At 49.0% G+C, this 27,744-nt stretch overlaps 2 protein-coding genes across 6 annotated transcripts in view; one reads left to right on the top strand and one right to left on the bottom strand.

The window, feature by feature from the left end:
* Window positions 1-27,744, bottom strand: part of Pi4KIIIalpha (phosphatidylinositol 4-kinase III alpha) — a 226,679-nt gene that overhangs the window by 169,816 nt on the left and 29,119 nt on the right. The gene's annotated exons all lie outside the window — the stretch shown is intronic.
* LOC139747042 (carbohydrate sulfotransferase 1-like) overlaps window positions 1-27,744 on the top strand; it is a 57,174-nt gene that overhangs the window by 24,699 nt on the left and 4,731 nt on the right. Inside the window, exons 1-3 of one of the 3 annotated variants that reach the window (XM_071658790.1) lie at window positions 5,872-6,017; window positions 24,179-24,361; window positions 27,237-27,355. In XM_071658790.1, coding sequence (XP_071514891.1) covers window positions 24,259-24,361; window positions 27,237-27,355 — 222 coding nt within the window. In that variant the 5' untranslated portion in view covers window positions 5,872-6,017; window positions 24,179-24,258. Of the gene's footprint in view, window positions 1-5,871; window positions 6,018-24,178; window positions 24,362-27,236; window positions 27,356-27,744 lie in introns of those variants that run through there. The other 2 variants (XM_071658791.1, XM_071658789.1) reach the window with 2 other exon arrangements.

Below are 27,744 nucleotides of genomic sequence, written 5' to 3'. Positions count from 1 at the left end.
GTTAATGGTGCTGCCTTGATACTGCTGTTCCTTGCGCTGTTCCTCCTCCTGCTGCCTTTGACACTGCTGTTCCTTGCGCTGTTCCTCCTCCTGCTGCTTTGACGCTTCTGTTCCTTGCGCTGTTCCTCCTCCTGCTGCTTTGACACTGCTGTTCCTTGCGCTGTTCCTCCTCCTGCTGCTTTGACGCTGCTGTTCCTTGCGCTGTTCCTCCTCCTGCTGCTTTGACACCGCTGTTCCTTGCGCTGTTCCTCCTCCTGCTGCTTTGACACTGCTGTTCCTTGCGCTGTTCCTCCTCCTGCTGCTTTGACGCTGCTGTTCCTTGCGCTGTTCCTCCTCCTGCTGCTTTGACACTGCTGTTCCTTGCGCTGTTCCTCCTCCTGCTGCTTTGACGCTGCTGTTGCTTGCGCTGTTCCTCCTCCTGCTGCTTTGACGCTGCTGCTGCTTGCGCTGTTCCTCCTCCTGCTGCTTCTGCTGCCACCGCAGCCGACGCTCATGGTGAAAATCAAACTGGCACATGAATGGGTCGACCCCGAGGAACACGCGGCGTCGCCGGACCCACCCACGCAAGTCGTCGTCTGTAATTCGTCGTGCTTTCAGTAGCGCGATATTGGAGGTCACACCCGCCAGCCGGAGTGACCCCGTGAGTTACGACTATCGTCCCCGGCATGGCCGTCTTGGCCGGCCGCGAGAACCATTACGATAGACTGAGCACTGTCGTTACTGCCTCGAGCGGCGTCGCAAGTGGCCAGGGCCATCTGAACGGCACGTTTACCTTCGGGTGGGGCCAGGGGTTTAAGTGTGGCCAGCAGCAGCAGCAGCAGCGTTGTGGGGCGGCCACAGCTATCTGAACGGTACAGTTATCCTCCGCGGTGTGGCCAGGACTTTAGTGTGGCCAGCAACAGCGTCGCAAGGGGCTACAGCCATCTATCGTACAGTTATCAGGGATTGTAGCCAAGAGAGAGAGAGAGAGAGAGAGAGAGAGAGAGAGAGAGAGAGAGTCATTAGGACGACGGCGAAAAGCTATTACCATCAGTTGATCCGAATCATCGTAAGCCAACAGCAACACAAGACACTTCTTGTGATCATCATTTCATCACAGCTCGTGAGACCAAATGTGCACCTTGTGTCGGGCAGTTCATTATCTAGAGAGCAGCGAGCAAGTAAATTAACTGGTCCGCCTGTGTGTGTGTGTGTGTGTGGTGGGGGCCGGCCCCTGCTGCTGCTGGTGGGGTAGGGGGTGATGTCTCCAGCAGGGTGGGGCCGGCCCCTGCTGCTGAAGGGGGTGTGAGGTTTCCAGTAGGGTGAAGAACCTTGGTTCCTGCTGGGGCAGGGCGGTGTGAGGAGGCTGGACGGCGAGTGGCAGGAACTGGGGTGAGGAAGAGACCCGCTGAGGGGGAGTGTACAGGAGGGGCGTCAAAGCTCGAAAGAGCGCGATCAACGTTTTATGAGAATACCCGCCGGCGGTAGCATGTGTGTGTGTGTGAGGGTGAGAATCTGGTGAGCTGGGGCGTGTGAGGGGTGAGGTGCGGTTTGCGCTGTGGGGGCTGGACTGTGGTTTACGCTGTGGAGGCTGGACTCTGGTTTATGCTGTTGGGGGAGCCGGACTGTGGTTTATGCTGTTGGGGGGCTGGACTGTGGTTTATACTGTGGGGGAGCCGGACTGTGGTTTATGCATTACGAGGCTAATATGGCGGTCGGGCCAGCAGTAGGCACGAGGTCAAGCATCAGGGGATGACAATCCGCTTCAGTCAGCGGTCAGACAATACAGCAAGCTCTTCCATCTCACGTCCCTCGGGTGACCACGACGCCACGCCACCTTCCTCCCTCCATTGCCTCCACCGATCCTTAACACCCTCTCTAAACCCTCCTTTCTTCTTCTTTTCTGACGATCCCTTCCTCGCATATACCCTCTCCTCCTCCTCCTCTTCCTCAACCCTTGACTGGCCCCTCCCTCCCTAGCGGCAGGCGTGCGACCTACCCTGATGTGTGTGTGTGTGTGTGTGTGTGTTGTGTGTGTGTTGTGTGTGTGTGTGTGTGGTAGCGGCCGCACATGCTGGTACACCACGAGGTTCGGTACAGCTGAGGACACGCCGGGTGTTGCTATCGCCTTCTACTTCTCGTGCAACGGGCGAACCCAACGGCCTTGAGTTGTGTCACCCAGTGGGTCGTGTGACCCGTTGGAGCCTCTGCCGTGCCCAAGACAACCTGTAACCCGAGGGGCCTCTCGCGCGTTCCTGAGGTCTGCCGCTGAACCTTCTTTCACCCTGTGTTGGGAACACCAGTGAGGAGTCTCCTGCTTCGCAACGACCCCTCTGTGTCTTGATGAGGACTCATGAATTTGTGCAGCCTCATGATCCTCTGTGGCCTTGTACAACACCAGAATCCTGTAGGATCCCGGTGACCCTATGTGACCTCATGACCTTTTGGGATCTAGGACTCTATAGGACCCCCCTAGAACCGTGCAGGACCCCCACGAACTTGTGTGACCTCCCCCCCCCCCAGTTCCTTTTGTGACCTCATGACTCTAAACGATCGCATGGCCCTGTGCGACCCCTAATGACCGGTCTGTGACCCCATGAACGAGTGCGATTCTCTCTCTCTCTCTCTCTCTCTCTCTCTCTCTCTCTCTCTCTCTCTCTCTCTGGCGGCACACGTTTCTCGCCCGACTACCTCCTTCCTCTCCATACATGAGCCGTCCCCTCCGAAACATCCTTGCTCCAGTGGCCACCAGGGCAGCCCCCCCCCCCCCCCCAAAGATCGATGTTGAAAGTCGGGATAAATATTAGTTTAGCCTGAAATTTCAGAACCACTTCAGAGAGCCTTTCTTGTTGAAAGGTGCATCAACTTCTTGGGGAGAGGAAGGGGGTGGGTGGGGTGGGTGGGGGGGAACATTTTAAAAGTTGGCGAAAAACTCATTTAAACTCTATTTTTAGGTTCATTAAGAAGGGAAAAGCGAGAGCACTGGCTGTCAATGGTGGGCCGGTGGTGGTGGTGTGTGTGTGTGGGGGGAGGAAGGAAGGAGGGACACAGCAGCGGCAGGATACAGAGCCAGCGAACAGCGCGCGTGGTGATGATTGGGGAGCTATATAACACATGCTGGGGTTGGGGAGGGAGGGATATGGTATTGAATATCGGCCGGAATGAAGCAAACCAGAGGCGACCTGCCTACCTCTGTCGACCGCTGTGTCGGCTCTCTCCACCAGAAGACCCAGCTGGGGCTGGGAGATCGTCGCTCACGCCTTCTGCATTCCTGCTTCTATTGAAGTCTCGTCCCAGATATGATATAGGGGCTCCATGTACGATTCAGGGACTTCACGTACGATATCGGGACTCCACGTATGATGTAGGAACTCCGTGGATGATATCGGGACTCCATGTTTAATATCGGGACTCCACGTATGATGTAGGAACTCCGTGGATGATATCGGGACTCCATGTATAACATCGGGACTCCACGTATGCTATCGGGACTCCACGTATGATGTAGGAACTCCGTGGATGATATCGGGACTCCATGCATAACATCGGGACTCCACGTATGATGTAGGAACTCCGTGGATGATATCGGGACTCCATGTATAACATCGGGACTCCACGTATGCTATCGGGACTCCACGTATGATATAGGAACTCCGTGTATGATATCGGGACTCGACGTATAACATCGGGACTCCATGTACGATATCGGGACTCCACGCATAACATCGGGTCTCCATGTACGATATCGGGACTCCACGTATGATACACGATCTCCACTATAACCTCGGGACTCCATGTACGATATCGGGACTCCACGTATAACATCGGGACTCCATGCATGACACCGGGACTCTGCTAACGCAGGTTAACAACACAACACAACACTAGGGCTCTGCACCGTTGCAATACCAGTGTCGAACATCACGTCCTGGGCCAGCAGCACCAGAGCCCACCACCCCAATTCTTTACCTTATATCTCACTTGTGGCCTTCCCCCCCTCACAACGCTCGCCTCCCTGGCCCGTGGTAATACATGTGACAGACCATCACGGCTACCTCACACAATGCAAGTGTATCAGTACGGAATAAACGGAAGAGAAGCTAAGTTACTGAGCAACAGTATCGTACATATAGTGAGCAACAGTATCGTACATGAGCATCAGTATCGTACATTTACTGAGCAACAGTATCGTACATTTACTGAGCAACAGTATCGTACATGAGCAACAGTATCGTACATTTATTGAGCAACAGTATCGTACATTTACTCAGCAACAGTATCGTACATGAGTAACAGTATCGTACATTTACTCAGCAACAGTATCGTACATGAGCAACAGTATCGTACATGAGCAACTGTATCGTACATCTACTAAGCAACAGTATCGTACATTTCCTGAGCAAGAATATCGTTACGGGTGGTATACATAATCTCGGCGGAACATACCCCCACTCTGGGGTAGAACGCGGGTTATCAAGGAGGCAAAGACTGCTATATCTGTCTCATCGGATGATAACAATCTTTGCACACGGCTCCATGCCGTCGTTGTCCCTCCCGCCGGCTGAGACACGGCTGTCCCATTCCTACCTACCTCCCACTAACCCACCAACCCAGCCCAGCCAGCCGGTGTGATATTAGACCTCCCCGGGAACCACATCAGCATATGCAAACACCTTCCCAGGTCGGGCGAAGGCGCGGCCCAGCTCAAGTGCCGCTTGGCACCGATCATCGACACGCGCTCACACTTAACCTCCCCCCCCCCTTTTCACCCCAGGTCGCTAAACCCCCACCCTCCTCACGAGGGTTCAATAGCACCTTCAAACCGGGTCACAAGCCCCTTCCGGAGAAATCAATCCCGTTTATACTGTGGCTCATCAAACGCCTCCACAGCAGGTGAGAGCACGTCCTCCTTCACACAGTTCTTGTGTTTCTTACTTGCCTGCTTCGCACAGGTCACCTACCCCTTCGTGCAGACGAGTAAGTATTCTACAAACTCCTTCCCAGGGGTCATTAACAACTCACGAGTCATCAACCCCTTCACATGGGTCACTCACTCCGTCACAAGGTCACAATTCTGTAGTACAAGTCAAGATCACCATGGCACAGGTCACTAACCCTGCTAGACAGGTCATAAACCCCTTCACATGAGTAACAATGACCCCTTCACATGGGTAACACTGTGACCCCTTCACATGGGTAACACTATGACCCCTTCACATGGGTAACACTGTGACCCCTTCACATGAGTAACAATGACCCCTTCACATGAGTAACAATGACCCCTTCACATGAGTAACAATGACCCCTTCACATGAGTAACACTGACCCCTTCACATGACTAACAATAACCCCTTCACATGAGTAACACTGACCCCTTTCACATTACATAATGCCTGGTCTGGCTGGGGAGCCACTTGAACACATCGAGCCTCATCATGTATAACCGCCTCACTCACGGTTACACCTTCAGCCACACACGATCTACTCACACCCTCTATGCGTCGTCGTCAGAGTGTTGACAGAGCCTCCTAAGGACCAACACGAGAAAAAAGGGAAGCAGGAGGAAGGAGGGAAGGAAATGAGTGGGATAAGCAGAGGAAAGTGGCAAAAGGATAAGAGGAGAAGAGAAAATACGAGTACGTAATTATAAAAGATACAACCATCATGAAAATAACAGACTGTATGGCACCGTCGACAACCTCCACACTCAGTAACCCTGTAAGATAAGTGGATAAGAGGGTGGGGTGGGGGGTTAGATAAGCTATCGGCTGAGGTTATCTGGAGAAAGATAATACTGCGGACGCCAGTTGCCTGGGGCGAGCCCAGCGGTACACACGTGCAAACCTTCGCTGTCCCGTCCTTGCCACCTGGTCGTCAGGAGCCCCTGTGAGTACACAAACTGACAACCAGTGCTCACAGAGACGGACCGAGGGCCTCAAATAGCCGGAACGACCAAAGGAGTGACAAGACAGCTTGGTCCCGGACCTAGCTGTTGGGGTCAGAAGACCTCCACAATCATCGTAACACACACACGCAAGGTAAGGTAAGGTCTCGAACCGTGCTGTAGGGGTAGAAGCCCTCCGAAACCACTGTAAGGTATACGTAATGTAAGGTAAGGTCCCGAAGTATGCGTAAGGGAAGGTAAGGTCCCGAAGCATGCGTAAGGGAAGGTAAGGGAAGGTCCCGAATTACACGTAAGGTCCTAAGGTACAAGTATAGTAAGGTAAGGTCCCACACGGAGCTGTGAGGGTAGCACACCCTGGAAACTTCCTGTTAAGGTGTATCGTATTTGTGTACTCATGCCTGCGCTATGCTGTGCAATATGGAGCACCACAGAGTAGCACCCAGTGCGAGGAGACTTTCATGAACAACAGACATAACGAAGGAGCACGTTTAGTGGCAACATATACAGACACATCTACAACACACAAACGCAGCCAGAATCACCCACGCCTCCATCACCCAAGACGTACGAACATATACACTATATTCCTGCTTTTAACTAGACCGACTCCATTTCAGCGGCAGGAATTAAGTAGAGTGGAGACAGTGAGCGAGAAATACGACACCAATCTCTTGGATGGGGCGGTGGTGAGGAGGGGAGGGTTGGTGGGGGAGAGGAGGTATAATACGAGAGGTAGTAAGAGGAGGAGGGAGACATACGGAAACACAGAGAAAACGGGAAGGGAGAAATAAATTAGAAGAGAGAAAGAAGAGGAGAGAAGGATGATACATAGGCTGACAGATGAATAAATGTGCAAACATGCAGACTGATAGATACAAAGAAATAGATAGATGGGCTGAAAAGAGTAAGGCTATCTTTTCGTCTCTTCCTACTTGTTCGTTGTGTCCCGCGCTGACTAGATAACGCCAGAAGCAGACAAAAAACCACGGCCTCATCTGCTCACATCCACCCTCTAGCTGTTACGCACAGTGCACCGTCTACAACACAGCACCACAGACCAATACAAGTGATTTTCCTGACCATTTATATGTCCAGGTGCAGACCGCTGAGTGCACGTCGCGCCCCCCGTATACCACATCGCTCCAATTTGTTCTATCCCATACAGACCTATTATCCTCCGGAACGTTCAAGACTCCGGCACCTGGAAGCCACCTTCCCTCCATCTCCTTCTTGGTCTTATCCTTCGTCTCATCCACCTCTAGTTCCAACTTGCAAATCTTCTTTTCTCAGTTGTCTTTCTTCACTCATCCTCCCACCATGTCCAAACACCTTCAGCACGACATGGTCAGTTTTCACAACAGTGACATATAAGTAGAGAGAGAGAGAGAGAGAGAGAGAGAGAGAGAGACGTGACGAGTGGAAGAAACACGTCCCGACCAGTGGATTGGATCTCTGACGAACAGACGGAGATCATCAATCCGCTTCGACCACAAAAACACCGATACAACCTCACCCTCCAAGACGCCTTCTTGGTTCACTAACCCACCACCTTTGTGAACAAGGCTCGTGAGGGGGAGTAATGAGCATCCTCACACACACACACACACACACACACACACACGACAAAACACCATTATCAAACCAACTCTCCCCGTTCAGTGGACACATAACCCGCCCCAGGACAACAAGATGGAGGAGAAGCGATGCCCGGGCGATACAAGGCTCAGCCGAAATCCTGGAGAATTTACATGAGCGATGGGCAAGGGGGAGGGGGGGCGTTTTATCAAATGGATTCCTTCGTTTTTCTTCTTTAGTGGAAATAATGGGATTCTGGGGCCCATCTCTCACCACCTCCTGGCGCTGGTGTCTTGCAATCCTCCGAGCTATCATGGGTACAGCCATGTGTGAGGCCACGAAATGGCACAGGGAAGATGTGTGTGTGTGTGTGTGTGTGTGTGTGTGTGTGTGTGTGTGTGTGTGTGTGTGTGTGAAGGGAGGTTGGGAGCTATATAAGCGCATGTGTATCTGCGTTTGTGTCTGTTATTTATATATATATATATATATATATATATATATATATATATATATATATATATATATATATATATATATAAAACCTCAGCATACATTAAATAAATACTCAAAATCTCGTCGTATATAAATTCCTGTGAGAGAGAAGTGGACCTTAGGATGCCATTCATCAAGAGGATTTAACTCCCCCCAATAAAGCATCCGGGGTGGAAGTGAGCACCGTTCAATTCCTTAAGCCACACGAGAAATATATATTACCCGCACCACTTTTGTGTAAGTGTAACGAGTTTACGGTGGCCGCGGAGAGACGTATATAACCAACCAGGGGAAATATATCGTGATGGGAGAGCACCATCTAAGGCAATTCCCCGACCCGAGAGGCTCCAGCGTCAGGTATATACACGAACAACAGATAAATGGCGCCGCCCGCCCCTCGCGTGCCTCTTTTGTTTCTCAGGCCTTAGCGGAACACATGCTACACGTACGTCCAGGGCTTGTCCTTCGTCACACTGAGCTCTGGTACTTGTTGGTGGTGAGTTTAATGATGGTACAAACCATAAGTCTGTGGAGGAAGAAACTCGTTTTGAAGAAAGGCAAGAAGATTGTATATATATATATATATATATATATATATATATATATATATATATATATATATATATATATATATAGTTTACCTAACTATATCTTTCCCTCACCCAAAGAACCCCGAAGTCATTATTTTCATACCAACGGTGGTGACATTTCAGAGTCGGGTCCTGTGAAACTGGCGTGGCCGCTTGTGATACCTTCCTTTAAAACTCAATATCGTCATGACTAATAATGATATCAGCGACCATGCCGGCAGTGTCTGCTGCAACGCGCGAGGCAGCGGTGGGCGGGCGGGCGGGCTGGAACTAATTTACCTGGTACAAAACTCACGCGTAGAACTCCCGGGGGGGAAACTGATGCAAACTCGGGTGGGTGGGTCGGTGTGTGTGGGTGTGTGCCAGCCGGGATGTGATCGTACCTTGGACTGACACAGTCGCAGGAGGGATATGTGCAAAAGAGAGAGAGAGAGAGAGAGAGAGAGAGAGAGAGAGGAACTGAAAACGCCCACGAGGCACATGTAACAAACACTGAAGGGTTGGTTCTGCGAGAGGGTCGGCGGTGCAGGGTAGCGGCCAAGAGGAAGTCTTCTGGTCATGTTGGAGGGCGACGTGAGAGTTGCGTCGGGTGGGTTCCTTGTGGCTCGTCACGACGTCGTCTCTTGCGAGGTCACTGGTTTCCCCGAATCAGGTTGATCGTCCTGTGTCTCAAGATCGGCGGAGGAGGTTAACTTTCCCTCCCAGAACTAAACCAGTTTGATGTCTGGCGTCTATTTTGATTTTGCAACTCTTTCCTTTCATCTCCACACACACACACACACACACACACACACACACACACACACACACCTGACGAGTAAGCTGCTGCAGTTGTGAGCAAGTTCACCTACGTGAACATTATTCAGAGCACCGTCCACATCTCATCTCTGAGCGTCCGTTTAAAAAGCGTATCAGTCTCTCCGTGCATAAAGGCTTCCTGGGGCATCCATGACTTCCATCAGTGATCCTTCTGAAATCCTTGTCATCTCAAGACTCTTAAGGGCGCACCATACCTGGGACAACCTCTTCTTCCTGCAGCTACTACTACGACTACTTCCAAACTTCGCCGTAGATGTATTGTGCACCCGTTGTACCCAGCTCTTGCCCTTCACAGACACTTTACTCGAACATGGCTTCTTTCCACTGTTTCCGCTCTTGACTCTGCGTTTGTAAATATGTTATTTCAAAGGTAATGTTGTGCAGGACTGCCACAGTAGCCTCGCCGTCCCGGCAAAGACTGCCACCATTATCAAACCCCTGGTATGTCGGACATACCAGAGAAAATCATGACATACCCTTTAAAATATTCCTGTACTCTCTCCTCTTGTTGTTTTACATACTTGGAATAAATCTTATCATCGTACATTAAGGGAGAAATAATGATCTCAAGCAGAACCCACATACTATCTATCAGCCACCATCTACTCCCTCAAGTCAGGATGCAGCATCCACCCCTCAGGTGGCCCCAACCCTTTACATCTCACAAAGCACCGACTGACCTACCGCTCCCTCTTTAACAAAAGCTCTTTTTTTTTTCATTTTCCTCCTTTACACTTCCCCAGTCCGGTACGTGGGTCTGCCGGCCAGCCTCTCCCTCCCCTCTGCACATATTCCCACACCGTCTGTTATTACCAGCGGGTCACTACCTTCCATACCGGTTACAAAGAGGAGGAACCTCTATCCAGCCTCCTCTCTTCCCCTATGACAGGTAATCATTGCTCTCCAACCTGCCTCTCGTCACGACCAACCACTCCTGCCTGCCCTTGCTCCTCCTGCTGTGGCTGCTGCTTAAACCTTACCGTTGCCGAGGTTCAAAGCCAACCTTATCATCACCGAAGACACTTGACCACGTCTGCCCCTAACACTCAGTCTACTTAAAGTCACCTCAGTGATGAACCTACGACGCGAATCTACGACGCACAGGACGCAAATCAGAAGGAAGACGACGCGGGATACGCTACGACACAGTCGAAACGAGAAGTGAAAATGAAAAGGATATGGTTTACGGAGTTCCTGACTCGTTCTTGTATTTAAAAGAAAGAAAGAGAGAGGAAAAAAAAACTGTTTTGAATTTTGCCGATGGTTATTGAAATTCAAGGAGCGGAAAAGGTGGAGCGGGAAACTTGGGCGGGAAATTGGTTTTAGGGGCAAGGCAATCCAAGGCCTGGAGAAGTCCCGCTTACTGGAACACTCCACCTCTTAATATCTCTCGCGCGCCCAGTTGACACACAAACATCGAACCGCGCTGCCTAGCCCCCCACGAAAAAAAAAGAAAATTAAAATTTGACAAAAACTGCAAAAGAAGAAGATTCACTTAATATCTTTTTTCTATGTATATATACGGACCAGGTGGATATGGCGGAGGCGAGCGAGAGGATACATCAGTGAGATACATGTCAGTGAATGTAAGGAGGAAGTGAGGCCCGGGAGAGACCTCTTCTGGGGACTCGTAAGGGAAGGTTGTATGACCAGGTGAGGCAAGAGCCGTCTGACGCTGACTCTGGGATGTGTGTACACACTTGACGCGGCTGTACACGACGTCACCAGCTCTGCACCTACAGAAAACCATATACGAGTTTACGTGTGGTTTAAAGTCCGAGAAGCTTTGACAGTGTAGATGACAACCAAATGAGTCGTTTGCCCTCCACCCGTCGTGCCTGGTGATGGCCGAGATTCAAAAGACGGGGATGAATCTTTCGCCAGCCCAGCTCTCTCTCTCTCTCTCTCTCTCTCTCTCTCTCTCTCTCTCTCTCTCTCTCTCTCTGTTGACTGGCCATGTTTGCTGAGCGCCGAGCACGGCCCTCCTGGATGAAGACGGACGTATGAAACCCCCCGCCAATATCCCAGGCATTCACCAGCGGCGAGTGACCCCCCACCTGGAGGAGGGAGGAGGACCTAGGTACTCTGTGGCGTATATGTTTACCTTCTTCGTAGCTCCTACCCGCCTTCCTCACCACTCCTGTCCTCGCCCCTTCCTCCCCCAAGCCTTGCCTCTGTCCTCTCCACTTTAACCTCCATTTATCCTTAACCCCCTAGACCAACCCTGGTTGGCCAGCCGGTGTCCAGGCACCTGTCGTGAGGACTGTCAGCGAGCAAGATTGCCTCCCGTCGACGGACGCCACCTGCAGTAGAAACCCACTTTGCGACCGCATCACCCACAGCAGGAGCCTCGCGCACACACTCCTCCTCACAGCTACATACACCAGGACGGGATGACCCTTACAAGAACCAACGACAACTGAAGCATAGAGGTGAAGTCCACATCCCGCTCTATGTTTCCCCCTGGCCGTGTGTACCCTGGTAAAAATAGGGAATTTCCTAATGATAACCTGGCCAGGTGGGAAAGGCTATTGATTTATGGGTAAGAACACGGGGATATCGGGCGAGAGCGATGATGTCTGTTCTTGCGCCCTCCTCCTACACCCTATTTATCAGCCTCCTCCTTCGCCCTTTCGCGTCCATTCTTTTCGTATCGATACAGTGAAGGAACATGGGCGCCTTTATCCTTAAAAACAATGGGAAGATTATAAACAAAAGGAGGTGTGGGTCAATAAGAGATATCAAAAGCGAAGGAAGTTATCACGGCGCAGCGATGAGGACACGGGTGGCAACATACCCAGCTGACATCTAAGAGGTAAAAGAGAAAATAAAACTTTGAAAAGGATACAGTGGACGAGGCAGGAAACGATCCAAAACTTTTCCATAAACTCGAAAATAAATTACCAGTTAAAGAGCTGCTGATGAAGCTAATGGATTCAGTGGGGACGAGATATAGAGACGATGTAGAGACATGCGAGGAAATGAATGACATCGATGTAGTTAGTTAGCGTTACTGACTATGAGTCAGCACCTGGCCAGCCCGGTGTTGGATCTCCATGGATCCGAATCCTGGGCGCGGTTGTCGGCCACCACCTAACCCAGGTGCTCGTCCTTCCCATAAGGGGCCGGTCGAGCACTCAAAAGCTGTACCACTCCATCCTTCCATTTCCAATTTGGTCTCCTCCTTCTCCTTGTCCCCTCTACTTTCAACACGTATATCCATCCTCTTTACCGACCTCTCCTCACTCATCCTCTCCACGTGTCCAAACCATGTCAGCACACGCTCTTCAACACTCTCAACCATACCCTTCTCATTACCACAACTCTCTCTTACCCTGTCATTACTTCCTTGATCTACCCTCCACCCAACACACACACACACACACACACACACAAAGTGTCACTTTGAACTTGGGTACATATCATTATTCACCTCAGTGACTTCATCATTCGTATTCTTGCCTCAGTAGGCACACTATGTTTGACTATTGTTTCTTGGTCATTATCTTCCAGACGTTAAATGAATCTATTTCGTTTTTCTCGCCACATTTACTGATCATTTTTTTTTTCCTTTCAAAACTTTCATCTTTCTTTTCGCGTTTTCTTCCTTTTCTGTATATTTTGTCATCTTTCATTTGCTCTCCGGCTTCAATAATTCGTCATGCCTTCCTATCCTTTCTTTCCCAAAAGTTGACCACTCATCATCGACTTCTCCAATACCATTTTCTTTCTTTTACTTCTGCACACATTTTCACTCTAAAATCTCTACATGTTTCATCTTTAGTACAATTTCCTTCACTTTTTTTTTTATCAAGTACAGTTCTTCTCAAGTCCCTCACATCAATGTCCTTCTGTTAACCCATATCCTGCCCCTCTCACTTCCTCCCCCTAAACACCTGCCTTCCTGCAGGAAGTACGCATCCGTCTCTCCCTCCCTCCCTGCAGGACACATCCGACCCCCCCTCAGCACACACATCCCTCTGCCCCTACACACCGTACTCTATTCAACTCAACCCTTTCCCTCCCGTACACTTGCCCCCCTCCAGTACTCATCCCTCGTTCTAATACACCCCATTCCCTCCCTTGACATCTCTCTACCTTTCTCACACACCTCCTCCCTCCCCCTCTCCCCTTCTTCATGTGCAACCTGTCGCTCTCTACAATACTCTCCTTCCCATTAGGTCACTGGTCATTCCATCCTGTACCTCACATACGTACAACACCATTCCATCAGTCGTATATACATATATATCTCTACCCTCCTTGTGCTCTTCCCTCCCCCGCGACCCAATATAATTCCTCCCCAAAGAGAGAGAGAGAGAGAGAGAGAGAGAGAGAGAGAGAGAGAGAGAGAGAGAGTGGCAGGTGAGTGGTCTAAATGGAACCACTGAGTAACTGATTTCTTACAGATACTATATCGTTTCTTGGTAACCACGAAAGTCTCCCTACCGTTGCCTGTTATAACCGCCCCCCCAAACTGTCCTTCCACTCTGGAGCTTGTTACTGCTGGTCAGGAGCCACGAGCAGGTAGTAACACTGCCACGCGCCCCGGAGTACTTAGAGCACTGAGTGAGGGGCGCGGGGTGTGGGAGAGCACAGGAGGTATCGTGTGGTGCGCCTGTCATTGACTTATGGCCGTGTGATAGACCCGCCTCACACCAGCCCGGGAATTGATTTTAAATCATATTTCTTCATTACGTGATTTACGGACGTGCCAGCACCACGCTTCTCCTCCCCCCACAAGACAAAAATAGTCAGCTTGGCCCAAATTGTTGTTTAATCTGTTTAATGGTTTTAAGGGATAGGGAAGGGGAGTAGAAGGGGGGTGGTTTAATTACGATTCTAAATGGCTCTCACTGGTCATAACAACCACAGTAAACCATACCTTACATTGAGGTAAAATCGCCATAGACACAGAGCGAACAAACCGCATCGAAAATGTCTTGCTGTGGCTCCCATGTAGTGCGTCGACCCGCGTCAAATGACGTACTGAGACAAGGCCCACATGACCGGAGGTGGGACCTGGCGCTACCATAGAGACGACAGTGGTGCGATACGAGAATCACTACCGGTGACTCTCCCCCACACTTGGGAAGATCTTAATGATGGTACAGAACAGTCAGGTGGGCTGTGTACCTCGTCAGGACCACGAGTCAGCTTGGGGGTCAAGATCCTATCCTTTACCATTCAGTCTATGTCTTTTCTGGATACGACACTGTTTTCCAAGACTTTCTCCTCCCCAAAGTCCATTAGACGGGTGTGTGTGTGTGTGTGTGTGTGTGTGTGTGTGTGTGTGTGTGTGTGTTTAATTACAATTGCTCGGTGGCTTGTTAATGGAAGCGAAATTTCCACTTACTTGGTAAATGAATATTCCTGACGACCGGTTCGCTCAGGGATCCAAGTTCAAAATGCAGAGACAAAAATCACACACTTCTCGACATTTTGACAGATATGCATCAGCGTGTATGATGCCACGATAACGCATGTCTATGTCATCAAGGAGATGCGTTATCTAACTTTTTAACTGCACTCTTATATCTTATTTAAATCATGAAGAAAACAGAAATGTGCATAGAAAACGAAAACGAAATTCTCACATTTTCCATTTAAAAAAAAAAATAGTGTAATTGTAATTCATTAATCCTATACTGCAATATAGGAAAAGTAGAAGCTAATGTTTTGGTTGATGGAGACAATGAAAATTTCTTTTTACCAAGTCTATCTTTTTTTTCGTCAGTTACGAACGTCTCTCGCCTCAACTTGGCTCCCTGTGACGTCACGACGTAAACACGCATCTCCCGTCCCGACTCCCTCCCTCCTGCACGGCACACGTCGGGGGGCAACTTGGCGGACACGTAGCTGTAACCTCCAGATATCAATACCTCCCTTGGGTGTTTTCTTTGTGTACGCGACGTCATTACCAGTTATTATCTTGACGCGTGGCGTCATCGCGGGGTTATCATCTGGCGTATCTCCACTATTGATCCTGGTGATTGCTTGGTTCTTCTGACAAGGCTGATTGCCTCCTCCCCCTTCACGAGCGCTGCACTATTCAACGTTCCTATTGGGACACAGTCTTTTATTTCTAAGGCTTCTACCCATCAGTTCTACTAAGCTTTCATATATATATATATATATATATATATATATATATATATATATATATTTGTACGCGTGTGTGTACAAAAAGTATGCGTTATATAATGCAACGGGTTGTATCATAACGCTAACGACACAGACATATCAGTTTAGTCAAAAATCCCATTCTCATTCAAGAAATACGGACACAACCAACAAGTATAAGACATTATACATCGCACTACCAAACGAATGGTGGTCCTATATGTTGATACAATTCCAAAGACATCAATAAGAACTCACCTATCACCAACACCCAATAGTAGATCAGTGTATAAGAACACTCTATGAAAACAACACTGCCACAAGGTGTTACCACCTCCTGTGTATCAACACAACCATACATCAAACGTCAACATTGACTCCCGTATAACTTACGTAACCACGAGATATTAACAACACCCACGAAAATTACCCTGACCCACTACACGAACAGGAGACGTAACAAGATCCACCCAAAACCCAGTACTTCCCGCAGGGTCGAGACCGTCAACCGACCCACCACACCTCAACCAAACTTGTCATAGTTCACCACAAGAGATCATCACTACCACCCAACACATATCAAACCAAAATGACAACCCCCCTCCACCCAACCAGATCTCACCACCATCAGCCGGGTATCAATGCGTCAGTTATCGCCGCCCGATAACACAATCACCTAAACCTCAGCAACCATCGTTGGGAGATCGAGGTTTCCTCTGCAGTGTGGCCGACGGAGGGAGACGTGCACGTGTGGGAGACTGTGACGGACGTGAGAACCCGCGAGCTGCAGCCACACAATTCGCCCGGTCGATCAGGTATCAACCAGGACAGCCCTGTCGAACGTATACACGAGGAGTGGAGGAACAAATACGAGGGAGAAGGGGAACAAACGCTCTTGCAGAACGAGATTTTATCTCATCTCAGATACGAACACAACGTTGAACTTGAACATCACCACCGCATAACCTCGTCAGCACGAAGGTGTACGACCCCCCAGAGCACGACGGTGCAACCTTTCATCGCGATGGGACGACCCCTTTGGTTATAAATGGCTTGGCTTTTAACCTAATTCTTACCCTGGTCATTGTATCCAAGGGTCGTACCCTCGTGCTCCAAGATTGTACCACCGTGCTCCAGGGTCGTACCGCCGTGCTCCAAGATTGTACCACCGTGCTCCAGGATCGTACCGCCGTGCTCCAAGATTGTACCACCGTGCTCCAGGGTCGCACCGCCGTGCTCCAGGGTCGTACCGCCGTGCTCCAGGGTCGTACCACCGTGCTCCAGGATCGCACCGCCGTGCTCCAGGGTCGCACCGCCGTGCTCCAGGGTCGTACCGCCGTGCTCCAGGATCGTACCGCCGTGCTCCAGGATCGTACCGCCGTGCTCCAGGGTCGTACCGCCGTGCTCCAGGATCGTACCGCCGTGCTCCAGGGTCGTACCGCCGTGCTCCAGGGTCGTACCGCCGTGCTCCAGGGTCGCACCGCCGTGCTCCAGGGTCGTACCGCCGTGCTCCAGGATCGTACCGCCGTGCTCCAGGATCGTACCGCCGTGCTCCAGGATCGTACCGCCGTGCTCCAGGGTCGTACCGCCGTGCTCCAGGATCGTACCGCCGTGCTCCAGGGTCGTACCACCGTGCTCCAGGATCGTACCATCGTAGTCAGAGGGTGTGCCAGGACCCACGAGCAGGTAACTAACTAACACCTGAGGAGGAGACAACAACACACACACACACACACACACACACACACACACACACTGGTGGACAAAACCGTGAGATAAACCCATCAGCAGACGTCCTCCCCTCACCAACCCCATCCCCGCCGGAGCATTCTCTGTCGCCGACTATCCGCGGCAGCTTCAAGGGTAACGTGATCATCTGCCGTCAACGCCAATTGCTTCTCCGCTAACGACTCTCCGCTCGTTCCGACCTCGTTCGGCGCGTTAATTGTCAGCGATAAAGTCTGCGGGGTACTTAGTGTTACATAGCTTGCGTGGATGGGGTAATTCCCTGTGGAGATACTTGGCCCGAAGTTTGGAGTCTTCTTATATTTGTTTCGGACCCGAGGGATCCTCTGGGACTTCCCTTGGTCATCAGGATCCTCTGGCACTTCCTGTGGATGAGAGGATCCTCTGAGACTTCCCTTGAACATAAGGATCCTCAGGGATTTCCCGTGGACGTGAGGATCCTCTGGAACTTGTCTGGGCTAAGTGGAAAACTCCATCTCAGGGGTATGAGCCATTTCCCTCCCCCCCACGCTGCTAATAATCATTCTGGTCACAGTCTGAGTCTAATCCAACAATTCACCACGATTTCCTTGGGCTTTTTGAGCATCCTCAAACGATGCTTCAGGTGGGGGGCTCACGAAATTGTGAGAGGCCGATTATAATGTTCTATGGTCATGAATGGGATTCCAACCCGGTCCTCTGAAACTGTATGGCAGGATTTAAACTCCGGATATTCACGGGGTCATTCTTAATTTGGGGGGCTTCAATTGTCTTCAATTCAGGCATTATAATCTGGGTGTCGTCAGTATACAACCTGGGCTTGGCCCACTTTGGTACATGCCAGGCTTCCCTCTGCCCGTTTGTGTGTGTGTGTGTGTGTGTGTGTGTGCGAAGAAAGCCGCTATGTCTGGGTGAAGAGGCGGGTGTCGGGGGAAGGAATGATGAGCGAGTGAGGCAGGTGAGTCATGGGTGAGAGGACGGAAGGGAGGGAGGGAGGCAAGTGATACAAAAGGCAGATGGAGGAACTCAAGGGCCAACGCTACCCCTCCTCCCCCGTCTGAGTATGACTGCTGCTGGTGGGGGGGCGGCCAGTCGCCCACACTGATGCTGGAGTATGATGAGAGAGACAGAGAGGAGGAGGAGGTCCAAATTACCCTCAGCTTGAAGATAATAATTAAGGACTAATGACAATGGGCGGTAATTACAGCACCGGGGTCCTCACTGGTGGCCACCCGAGCGACGACAGTCATCCTGGAGGAAGTTTTCAACGAAGAAGGTTCCGCACGACCTTACGACCTTGGACCAGGAGGGGCACGAGCCTTGAACAAGAAGGTACGACCCTTGACCACGAGGGGCACGACTCTTGTACAAGACGGTACGACCCTTGACCACGAGGGGCACGAGCCTTGAACAAGAAGGTACGACCCTTGACCACGAGGGGCACGACTCTTGTACAAGACGGTACGACCCTTGACCACGAGGGGCACGAGCCTTGAACAAGAAGGTACGACCCTTGACCACGAGGGGCACGACTCTTGTACAAGACGGTACGACCCTTGACCACGAGGGGCACGACTCTTGAACAAGACGGTACGACCCTTGACCACGAGGGGCACGACTCTTGTACAAGACGGTACGACCCTTGACCACGAGGGGCACGACTCTTGAACAAGACGGTACGACCCTTGGCCACGAGGGGCACGACTCTTGTACAAGACGGTACGACCCTTGACCACGAGGGGCACGACTCTTGTACAAGACGGTACGACCCTTGACCAGGAGGGGCACGACTCTTGTACAAGACGGTACGACCCTTGACCACGAGGGGCACGACTCTTGTACAAGACGGTACGACCCTTGACCACGAGGGGCACGACTCTTGAACAAGACGGTACGACCCTTGACCACGAGGGGCACGACTCTTGTACAAGACGGTACGACCCTTGGCCACGAGGGGCACGACTCTTGTACAAGACGGTACGACCCTTGACCACGAGGGGCACGACTCTTGTACAAGACGGTACGACCCTTGACCACGAGGGGCACGACTCTTGAACAAGACGGTACGACCCTTGGCCACGAGGGGCACGACTCTTGTACAAGACGGTACGACCCTTGACCACGAGGGGCACGACTCTTGTACAAGACGGTACGACCCTTGACCAGGAGGGGCACGACTCTTGTACAAGACGGTACGACCCTTGACCACGAGGGGCACGACTCTTGAACAAGACGGTACGACCCTTGACCACGAGGGGCACGACTCTTGTACAAGACGGTACGACCCTTGGCCACGAGGGGCACGACTCTTGAACAAGACGGTACGACCCTTGACCAGGAGGGGCACGACTCTTGTACAAGACGGTACGACCCTTGACCACGAGGGGCACGACTCTTGAACAAGACGGTACGACCCTTGACCACGAGGGGCACGACTCTTGAACAAGACGGTACGACCCTTGACCACGAGGGGCACGACTCTTGAACAAGACGGTACGACCCTTGACCACGAGGGGCACGACTCTTGAACAAGACGGTACAATCCTATGCGTTCGACCCTGGGCGGCCCGTTACAGCTGGGATTCTAAACTATCAACATTCTCTGGTAAAAACAATAAGGTTAAAGAAAAAAAAAAAAAGAAGGTCGGATATGAAAAACTGATCCTAAAAATCACCAGGTTAAAAAATTGATCTTGAAAATCATCAGATTAAAAAAAATTGATCTTGAAAATCATCAGATTAAAAAAAATTGATCTTGAAAATCATCAGATTAAAAAAAATTGATCTTGAAAATCATCAGATTAAAAAAATTGATCTTGAAAATCATCAGATAAAAAAAATTGATCTTGAAAATCATCAGATTAAAATTAAATTGATCTTGAAAATGATCAGATTAAAATTAAATTGATCTTGAAAATGATCAGATTAAAATTAAATTGATCCTGAAAATCAGCAGATTAAAAAAAAAATTGATCCTGAGAATCATTAGATTCAATGATAAAGCAGAGGCAGTAAGGCTGAAGAAACGTTGACAACTGTGGGAACCATCGACCATCCATCCACCCACCCACCCCTCCCCCCAGTGACCTTTTTTTTTTTTTTTACCAGAGGTTAATTGCAATTTCGCTTTTAACGACACTGAGGGTAAAGTGGCGTATAATTGGATCCTGGGTATTATGGATCCGATTCAACTTCTCATGGAATCTCAAAACTTAATTTTCGTGGTTAATTCACTAGTTCGAGGAGGGAGGGTATATATTCTCTCTCTCTCTCTCTCTCTCTCTCTCTCTCTCTCTCTCTCTCTCTCTCTCTCTCTCTCTCTCTCTCTCATATCGTACGATGGCTAAAAGAGACGGCAAGTAACTCAAAGAGCTCCCGCTCTGACTCGTACGCACTTCCAGAGGACCTCAGGAAAAAAATGGTGGAAGAAGCCTCACATACTTTCCAAAGGAAAAAAAGAAAAAAAAAACTGGCATACCTTTACGTTCCAGCTGGTCAGGTCGTGTGTGTGTGTGTGTGTGTGTGTGTGTGTGTGTGTAGAACCTACTCAGCGAGGTTTTCTCGGTCGCACAAAACCTACGCACAAATTACACAATACTCCGCCTTGAATGACTCCCTCCTACATTTCGTCACTGCAGGTGAAGACCTTAATTACTGTACAGCGGCTCTATCGTCAACCACCAGGATATTCTAGCACAACGACCAGAAACTACTATAGGGCGTGGTTAAGCAATACCTCAACCGTGAATCACCTACAAAATGACTGGTAACAAGATGGGGGAGGTGCTCAGTTCGAAGCTTCATCTAAGATAAGTAGTACAAGTTCGAACTTCCTCACGAATTTCGAACAGGAGATCGTAGCAAAAAAAAAAAAGTTGGTCTATTCCACTGAGCAACATAATGATGAAGCGTTTTAGGCTCAGAGATCCCAAAGGCATACGCGCTGGATTAAGCTAACAGTTTCAGTTAATCGAATAATAAAAATCTCAATTAAAGCTACACTAAATGCTTCAAATCCCGGGAGATGTCTACAAAATCACTTCACCAAATCCTCACACTGACGCAGTCTCGACTTCCGGTACCCCCACCACCGTGAACATAAAATGGAAACGTAAACAAACTTTTCGTCGACACAAGTGTGTGTTCCTCTGTTACTAGCGCGAACACACGCCTGCCCCAGCTTGCGTTAAGCGCATCGACTTGGAAGGAACTGCGGACAATCAACTAAGTGCAGTGTCTCTGGGTAACTCACGAGACACTCGAGATGGCGAGGCTCAAGATCGCGTGGATCTCGCGAGAGGTTGGTGGCGGGTAGGGGTGAGGCTAGGGCTAGGTCGGCGCGAACGGGGCAAGGCTTCCTCCGGGATCCATTTCTGTTTACTTTAAGTTTAAATTCCATCAAAACGTTTCACGAACGGCTGCTCAACTAATGCCCGGGAGGAGAGAGGGGTGCCAAGTGGGAATGGCTAGGACGTGACGGGAATGGGCGTTTGCCACCAGGGCTTGTCAGGCAGGAATGGCCTGTGACCCTGACGACAGAGGTGGCTGGCGTTTGAGGAGCGGACGGCTGGAGCGTCTGAAAAAGAACTAGCTATTGCAGAAGTGGAAGCGGTTGTTGGATCAATGTTCAGAACGGTTCGCACAGTCAAGAAAAGGTTGGAAACTCAGTGTTGAGCAATAAGATACGGTATGGGAGGGATGGAAATGGATAAGAATATCGTCAATGTAGGCTCGGACTTGCCAGAAATGGCAGGAACATCATGGAAATGACCGAGACCGCATCCCCAGCAGACTCCCACTCACCGCGCATCGTCAGCTGGCCCGCTGCTGAAGATTCGCAACGCACTCTCACGTGGTTGGTTGGTTATTTGTGTTTTAAAACTAACGACTTACTAGGTCGTGAAGAGCCTTCAACGCCAGATGATGACCTCCAATCAAATATTCTCGACACCCATCTTCAAACGTTCGAAATGTCTAAGACCAGACACACCCTCAGTGCACCATACACTTGCTCTCCCCTTTACTATATGGAACATCATCATAATCTTGTGAGAGTCTCACCACATACCACCTCCCAGTTCACTCCAGTGTGTCATCATCCCATCCTACACCCAGGTAATTTCTCTACATTCTTTCCTGAAGCAACGAAGATTTGCAGAGACGAACTCACACACCCTGGACGGTTCCAGGACAAACGGGTGTTTAAGTACACCGCATTTTGTCTCATTTAGTTCTCCATCTTGGCGGAGTTCGCTCCGTTTCTCAGTTGTGAGCACTGTCTTTTAAAACTTTATTTTACTACCAGATTTTTTGTTGTGAATGTCTTAAGATTCGTCCCGTCATGTCATGAAGACTTCCTCGTCGTGTCATGAGGACTTCCTCTCGTCAAGAGGATTTCCTCTCGTCACGTCACGAAGTTCTCCTCTCGTCACGTCACGAAGTTCTCCTCTCGTCACGTCACGAAGTTCTCCCCTCGTCACGTCACGAAGTTCTCCTCTCGTCACGTCACAAGGATTTCCTTTCGTCACGTCACAAGGATTTCCTCTCGTCACGTCACGAAGTTCTCCTCTCGTCACGTCACAAGGATTTCCTTTCGTCACGTCACAAGGATTTCCTCTCGTCACGTCACGAAGTTCTCCTCTCGTCACGTCACGAGGAGCGTCTTGGCGTGAGTGTTTGGTCCTCCTGTAAGTGTTTCTCCTTCCTACATTCTTTACTCATACATTCTTCGTCTCAACATGAATGTTATCCACGTTTCTTGGGGTCGCCTCTCAGTAGCGGCTGTTGCTGTCACGTGATCAAACAAATGAAGTTCCCTCGTGGGCCTAAGTTATGTTCATGCTCAAGTGTGTGTGTGTGTGTGTGTGTGTGTGTGTGTGTGTGTGTAAAATTGGGTTTAGAAATTGGTTTAGAAAACAATATAACTTTCCGGAAGTTAATCTTATATATATACATATATATATATATATATATATATATATATATATATATATATATATATATATATTTTAATATTTCGGTAAGTTCTGGTTGGGCAACTGAGGTGACGTCATAAGAGGCTCAGGCTCTTCCAATCATCAAGCTTTGGCGCTCGAGGAGAAACAGCAGAATGAACCAATAATTGCCTCTCGTATCACCAGCTTATCAGATCCACAAACCCTCCTCCCCCTCGACTCATGATTCCCCTATGTGTCAGCAGGAGGATTAAGGCCCGCTCTGTACTTCGAGAGATTCATTATCACTACCTTAGTAAGAGTTCACAGGACACATACCGAACAACACTTTTAGATCATAAGAGGTGAGTAAAATGTTCTGCTCCGTGACGCGCGTTGTTGAGCTGCGTGTCTGTTGACCTTCAAATGTACTGCTGCTATCTCCATCGCTCTGCACTCCACTCCCAAGTGTCTGATGCACCAGACACGCTGGTCCAACCCATGTTATTTGCGCCTAATTACACTGTTCACTAGTTTGCTATTCGACTCTTACAAAATTAATCTCCGTTTCTGAACACTTCTAATATCCAAAAACAGCCATGAAAGGACCCAGAGCTATACTGCTGTCTATAAGCTTATGTTTTATTCCTCATATAGAAAATGTTCAAGCAAAACTTAACAATGTGTTTACTATTCATTATACATACGGGTGTTTTACACGAAATGTTTTCCTATAGTAATATTCTAATACAACTATTATATCAACATATAGCTCGTGGGGGTGTACCAACACAGACTCATGCTTGGGCTCAATGCTGCACTGTTAACGCTGACAGTAACAAGCGCCTCAGTTCGGATACTGAGCACAGTGCCTCCTTGTTTGTGTCTACCCCAGACACTTCCATGTACCAACCAACCCTTCGCGATCACCCAGCTACATAAACACTAAACACAAACTGTATATTCTACTCTGTATATTCTACTCTGCTGAACTGGATGTCTTTAATGCTTAACGTAATGTAACATCCTGGTTCCAGGTGGCTGACAGGTGGTGCGTGTGATGGTTTTGCGCCTCCTGAAGAAGAGCTACCGGCAGCGGCCGACGGAGGCGTGAGCGATGGGGCGGCGACGTTGGCTGGTCGTGACGTGTGCTTTGGTGGTGGGCGGGTACCTGGTGCTGGCTACCCTGACCAACACAGACTCACTCTCCCAAGGAAAAGGTAAGTCGCTCATGGATTTGGGGTTGTGGAGGGAGGGAAGGAAGTACAATGTATGTGGATAACGGAATAATTCGAAGACTTTTCAATGTGCTCTTAAGCGTCCTTCTCAACGCATTTAATCTATTAACGTGAAATTTACAGAAACAGCGAGCGAACAGGAGTAAAACTGATATCCTTGCTCTTAGCAAGTGCTGCTGAAAACCCTTAGTCTCTGCGCTGTACACCTTGACCGATGTTCAACTCGCGGTGTATCCTTTTGCGTGCAAAATCCAGCAATGCCCTTCCGCTCGTCCCTTCTGCGTGTCGTAAAGGCGACTAGAGAAGAGGAGGAGGAGGAGAATGGAAATCCTCCGATTCTTCATCATTTTCCAAAATTAGGAACAAAGGAAGGACCCAAGCGATTTTTTTTATTTCCCGTATGAGGCCTGGCGCTGCCTTACTCATGCGGGAAATAGTGAACATGTACGGGAGAAAATATCTCTGATATTCAACAGGAAATAACAGATTTTAAGCGGAAAAGGCAACACAACACGGTTAAAGGACAGACAGCCTAGGAAACAAACTCAACGAAAAACATTCTGAGGTAAAGGAAACGATCCGGAGGTACGATAAGTCTCTCTATTTCCCGTTTTCTTTTATGTTTTTTCCCCTGGCGGAGTAACATACGAGGCCATGCATTAGTGTCCAGCCTCTCACGGCCAACCGACACACTCTCTCCCGCCACCCGCCCAGTCACACCCGGAATTTATGATTAACAAAATTTCCCACAAATTTCTGAGGTTTCTTTTGTGTGATACGATATTGCTTCTTCGTGCTGGGGTTGTAACTGACATTGGCGACCGGCCTTATATCCATGTTCGTGCTTTATCACAACTTGATTCCTACTGCGATCTAGACACAATGAACGTTTACTTCGAAGATAATTTCCCTCATAATTCAACATTGTCAGAAGTATTTAGCCATACTGTACGTCAACTTGAAATCATGTCAAAAATCGCTTTTTCGATGAAATCTCTTTTTGAGTGGCACTGTTCACGGTTCTGCTGGTCTTTCACAAGGGTGGTGAAAGAAACATTGAACGGAGCCCAAACCGATCAGCACAACCTCTGTAATTTTTCATGAAAAACTGGACGGACTTGACCCGGTTATCGTTGATGACCATGAGTAACGCACGGGTTCGAAACTCTGGCTCAGAGGTCGGCCCGCAGCCAACCCAGCTATTCATCCTCCCCTTAAAACCGGTCGATAATGGGCACCGGGCTTAGACTGGTGACAAGACTGTCTTTACAATCGTCTTGCACCATCACTTGACCTTACATAATACCATTTCTCTACTCATATGTGTGTACACATTTGCTCACAAAACCCCAGCCTAAGCCAGATATCCATTTACTACTGACCGGCCCCGAGGGGAGGACGAACAGCTAGGATTAGTTGTGGGCCAACCGCCGCACCAAGGATTTGAACTCGGACGCGCTCACGCATGAATCATTATCAGTGACGCCAAAATCTACACCACATAAGCCCGTGTGTGTGTGTGTGTGTGTGTATGTATGTATGTATGTGTGTGTGTGTGTGTGTGTGTGTGTGTTTTCAACCGACAGGCTAACAAGGAGGAGTAAAACCCCACATTCACAAAATTTCTAGGTTTGTGCATGGCGGGAAGCAACACATTATACATTAACATGCAACCGGCAAGTTAATGTGCTATCTCTACCACGGATAATAACTCAGTCTGCAGGAAAATGTGTCACGCAACATCCATACAATGGCCCTTAACAGCTCTTGGTATCCCACTCCCTTTCCCTCCTTCCTGACCAGAGAATTTCCCTAGCTCGCCTCCAACCATTCCCATCCCACACTTACACAGGGCTCTCTCTCTCTCTCTCTCTCTCTCTCTCTCTCTCTCTCTCTCTCTCTCTCTCTCCTCTCTATCCCCCTTGCCCCCTGAGGCTAGTATTCCCATGGTGGACGGCACTTCCAGGCGAATAGGTAAGGTCCCAGGATCAAAGTTAGGGCGAGGCTGGCCTCCAGTGTGGACATCCCCCTGCCCCTGTTGATAGCAGAACCCAAGGCCAGGCCTGTACCACACTCCTCTGACGACAATATTCTGCGTGTGGGATCACTGTCACTTTATTTCAGTCTGAAATCCAAACTCAACAGCTCTTCTTTCAGTCAGTGAGTTCATTGTCATATAGACAATGGTACAAAGAATACAGCTGCAAAAAAAGCATTCATAAAAAGGAACTTGTTATCAAGCAAGCTATTGTCAACGATTCATACAGCTTTAAAATATCTTGCGTACCATAAAATCTAATGTTAATGATTCAAAGCCTCCTGGTGTGACTGTCTGGCCATCCTAATTTCTGCATCTACAAATTTGTCAACATTTTCTTATTGCTCTATCGGTACCTCTAAACGCGACATAATATCAGCCACCGGGAAACTGCATGACTGAGTTGCCAGAGATGGGCCATCCTTGAACGGGAAAATGAAAACAAATCTAGTTTCTATACAATCACCTTACACCCGACATAAAACCAAAAATCTGACCATAAAAAATACCTCTATTCTTCTACCGTACTCCAATCTTAAGTTTTCTTTCCAGGAGCAGAAAAACAATGAAACCATCAACAGTTTCGTGAAACAATCAATAAAAATTAATCGTTATACCGTACAGCCAGAGGAAAGTGTCCGAAATGATTAGGTTAAAACAGGATGTATCAAGGATATCGAATTTGAACTGTAGCGATAGATGGGAACTCAATATGAGTTATTTTTTTTCCAGATCAGGTAATGTTAACGAGATCTATGCGCACTATCACTTTAATTTGTGATACTTTATACACATGTGCTCCCCCTGTGTTTGTTGCAGGCGAGAGTGAGGCCGGGGGAGAGGAGTATACATTGCCATCCCTGGAGGAGATGATCCAGTCTGTCCACGACCTGGACGTGCAGCGGGTTTTGAGGATGTACAGCGCTCAGCACCAGCAGGTGAGTGGATACTAACACCTACCATTACCACGGTGGTGTGGGTGGTGTTGGTGTGCAATTCCCTACCATCTCCACACACGATATGAAAATTTCTAGTAGTTTTCCATCACTTTTATCAAAGCACCGTTTTCTATTATTTGATGTAGAGAATGGGCATACTTATCATTCAATTCATCGCATCAGCATTGTTTTCAAAACCAAAGTATCCATGTAAATGTCCATATATATATATATATATATATATATATATATATATATATATATATATATATATATATATAGCTGGTTATCGTGCCACTAATCGGCAATGGGTCAAACGACATCGAGCAGTTTAATGTTGTAGATGATGATTTAGAGACGTCATTGCATAATTACATAATGCGGCTGTT

Source organism: Panulirus ornatus, chromosome 67 (genome assembly GCF_036320965.1).
Source record: "Panulirus ornatus isolate Po-2019 chromosome 67, ASM3632096v1, whole genome shotgun sequence".
Taxonomy (NCBI): domain Eukaryota; kingdom Metazoa; phylum Arthropoda; class Malacostraca; order Decapoda; family Palinuridae; genus Panulirus; species Panulirus ornatus.
Note: the sequence above shows the minus strand (reverse complement) of the source record. Positions and strands in the feature narration are given on the sequence as shown.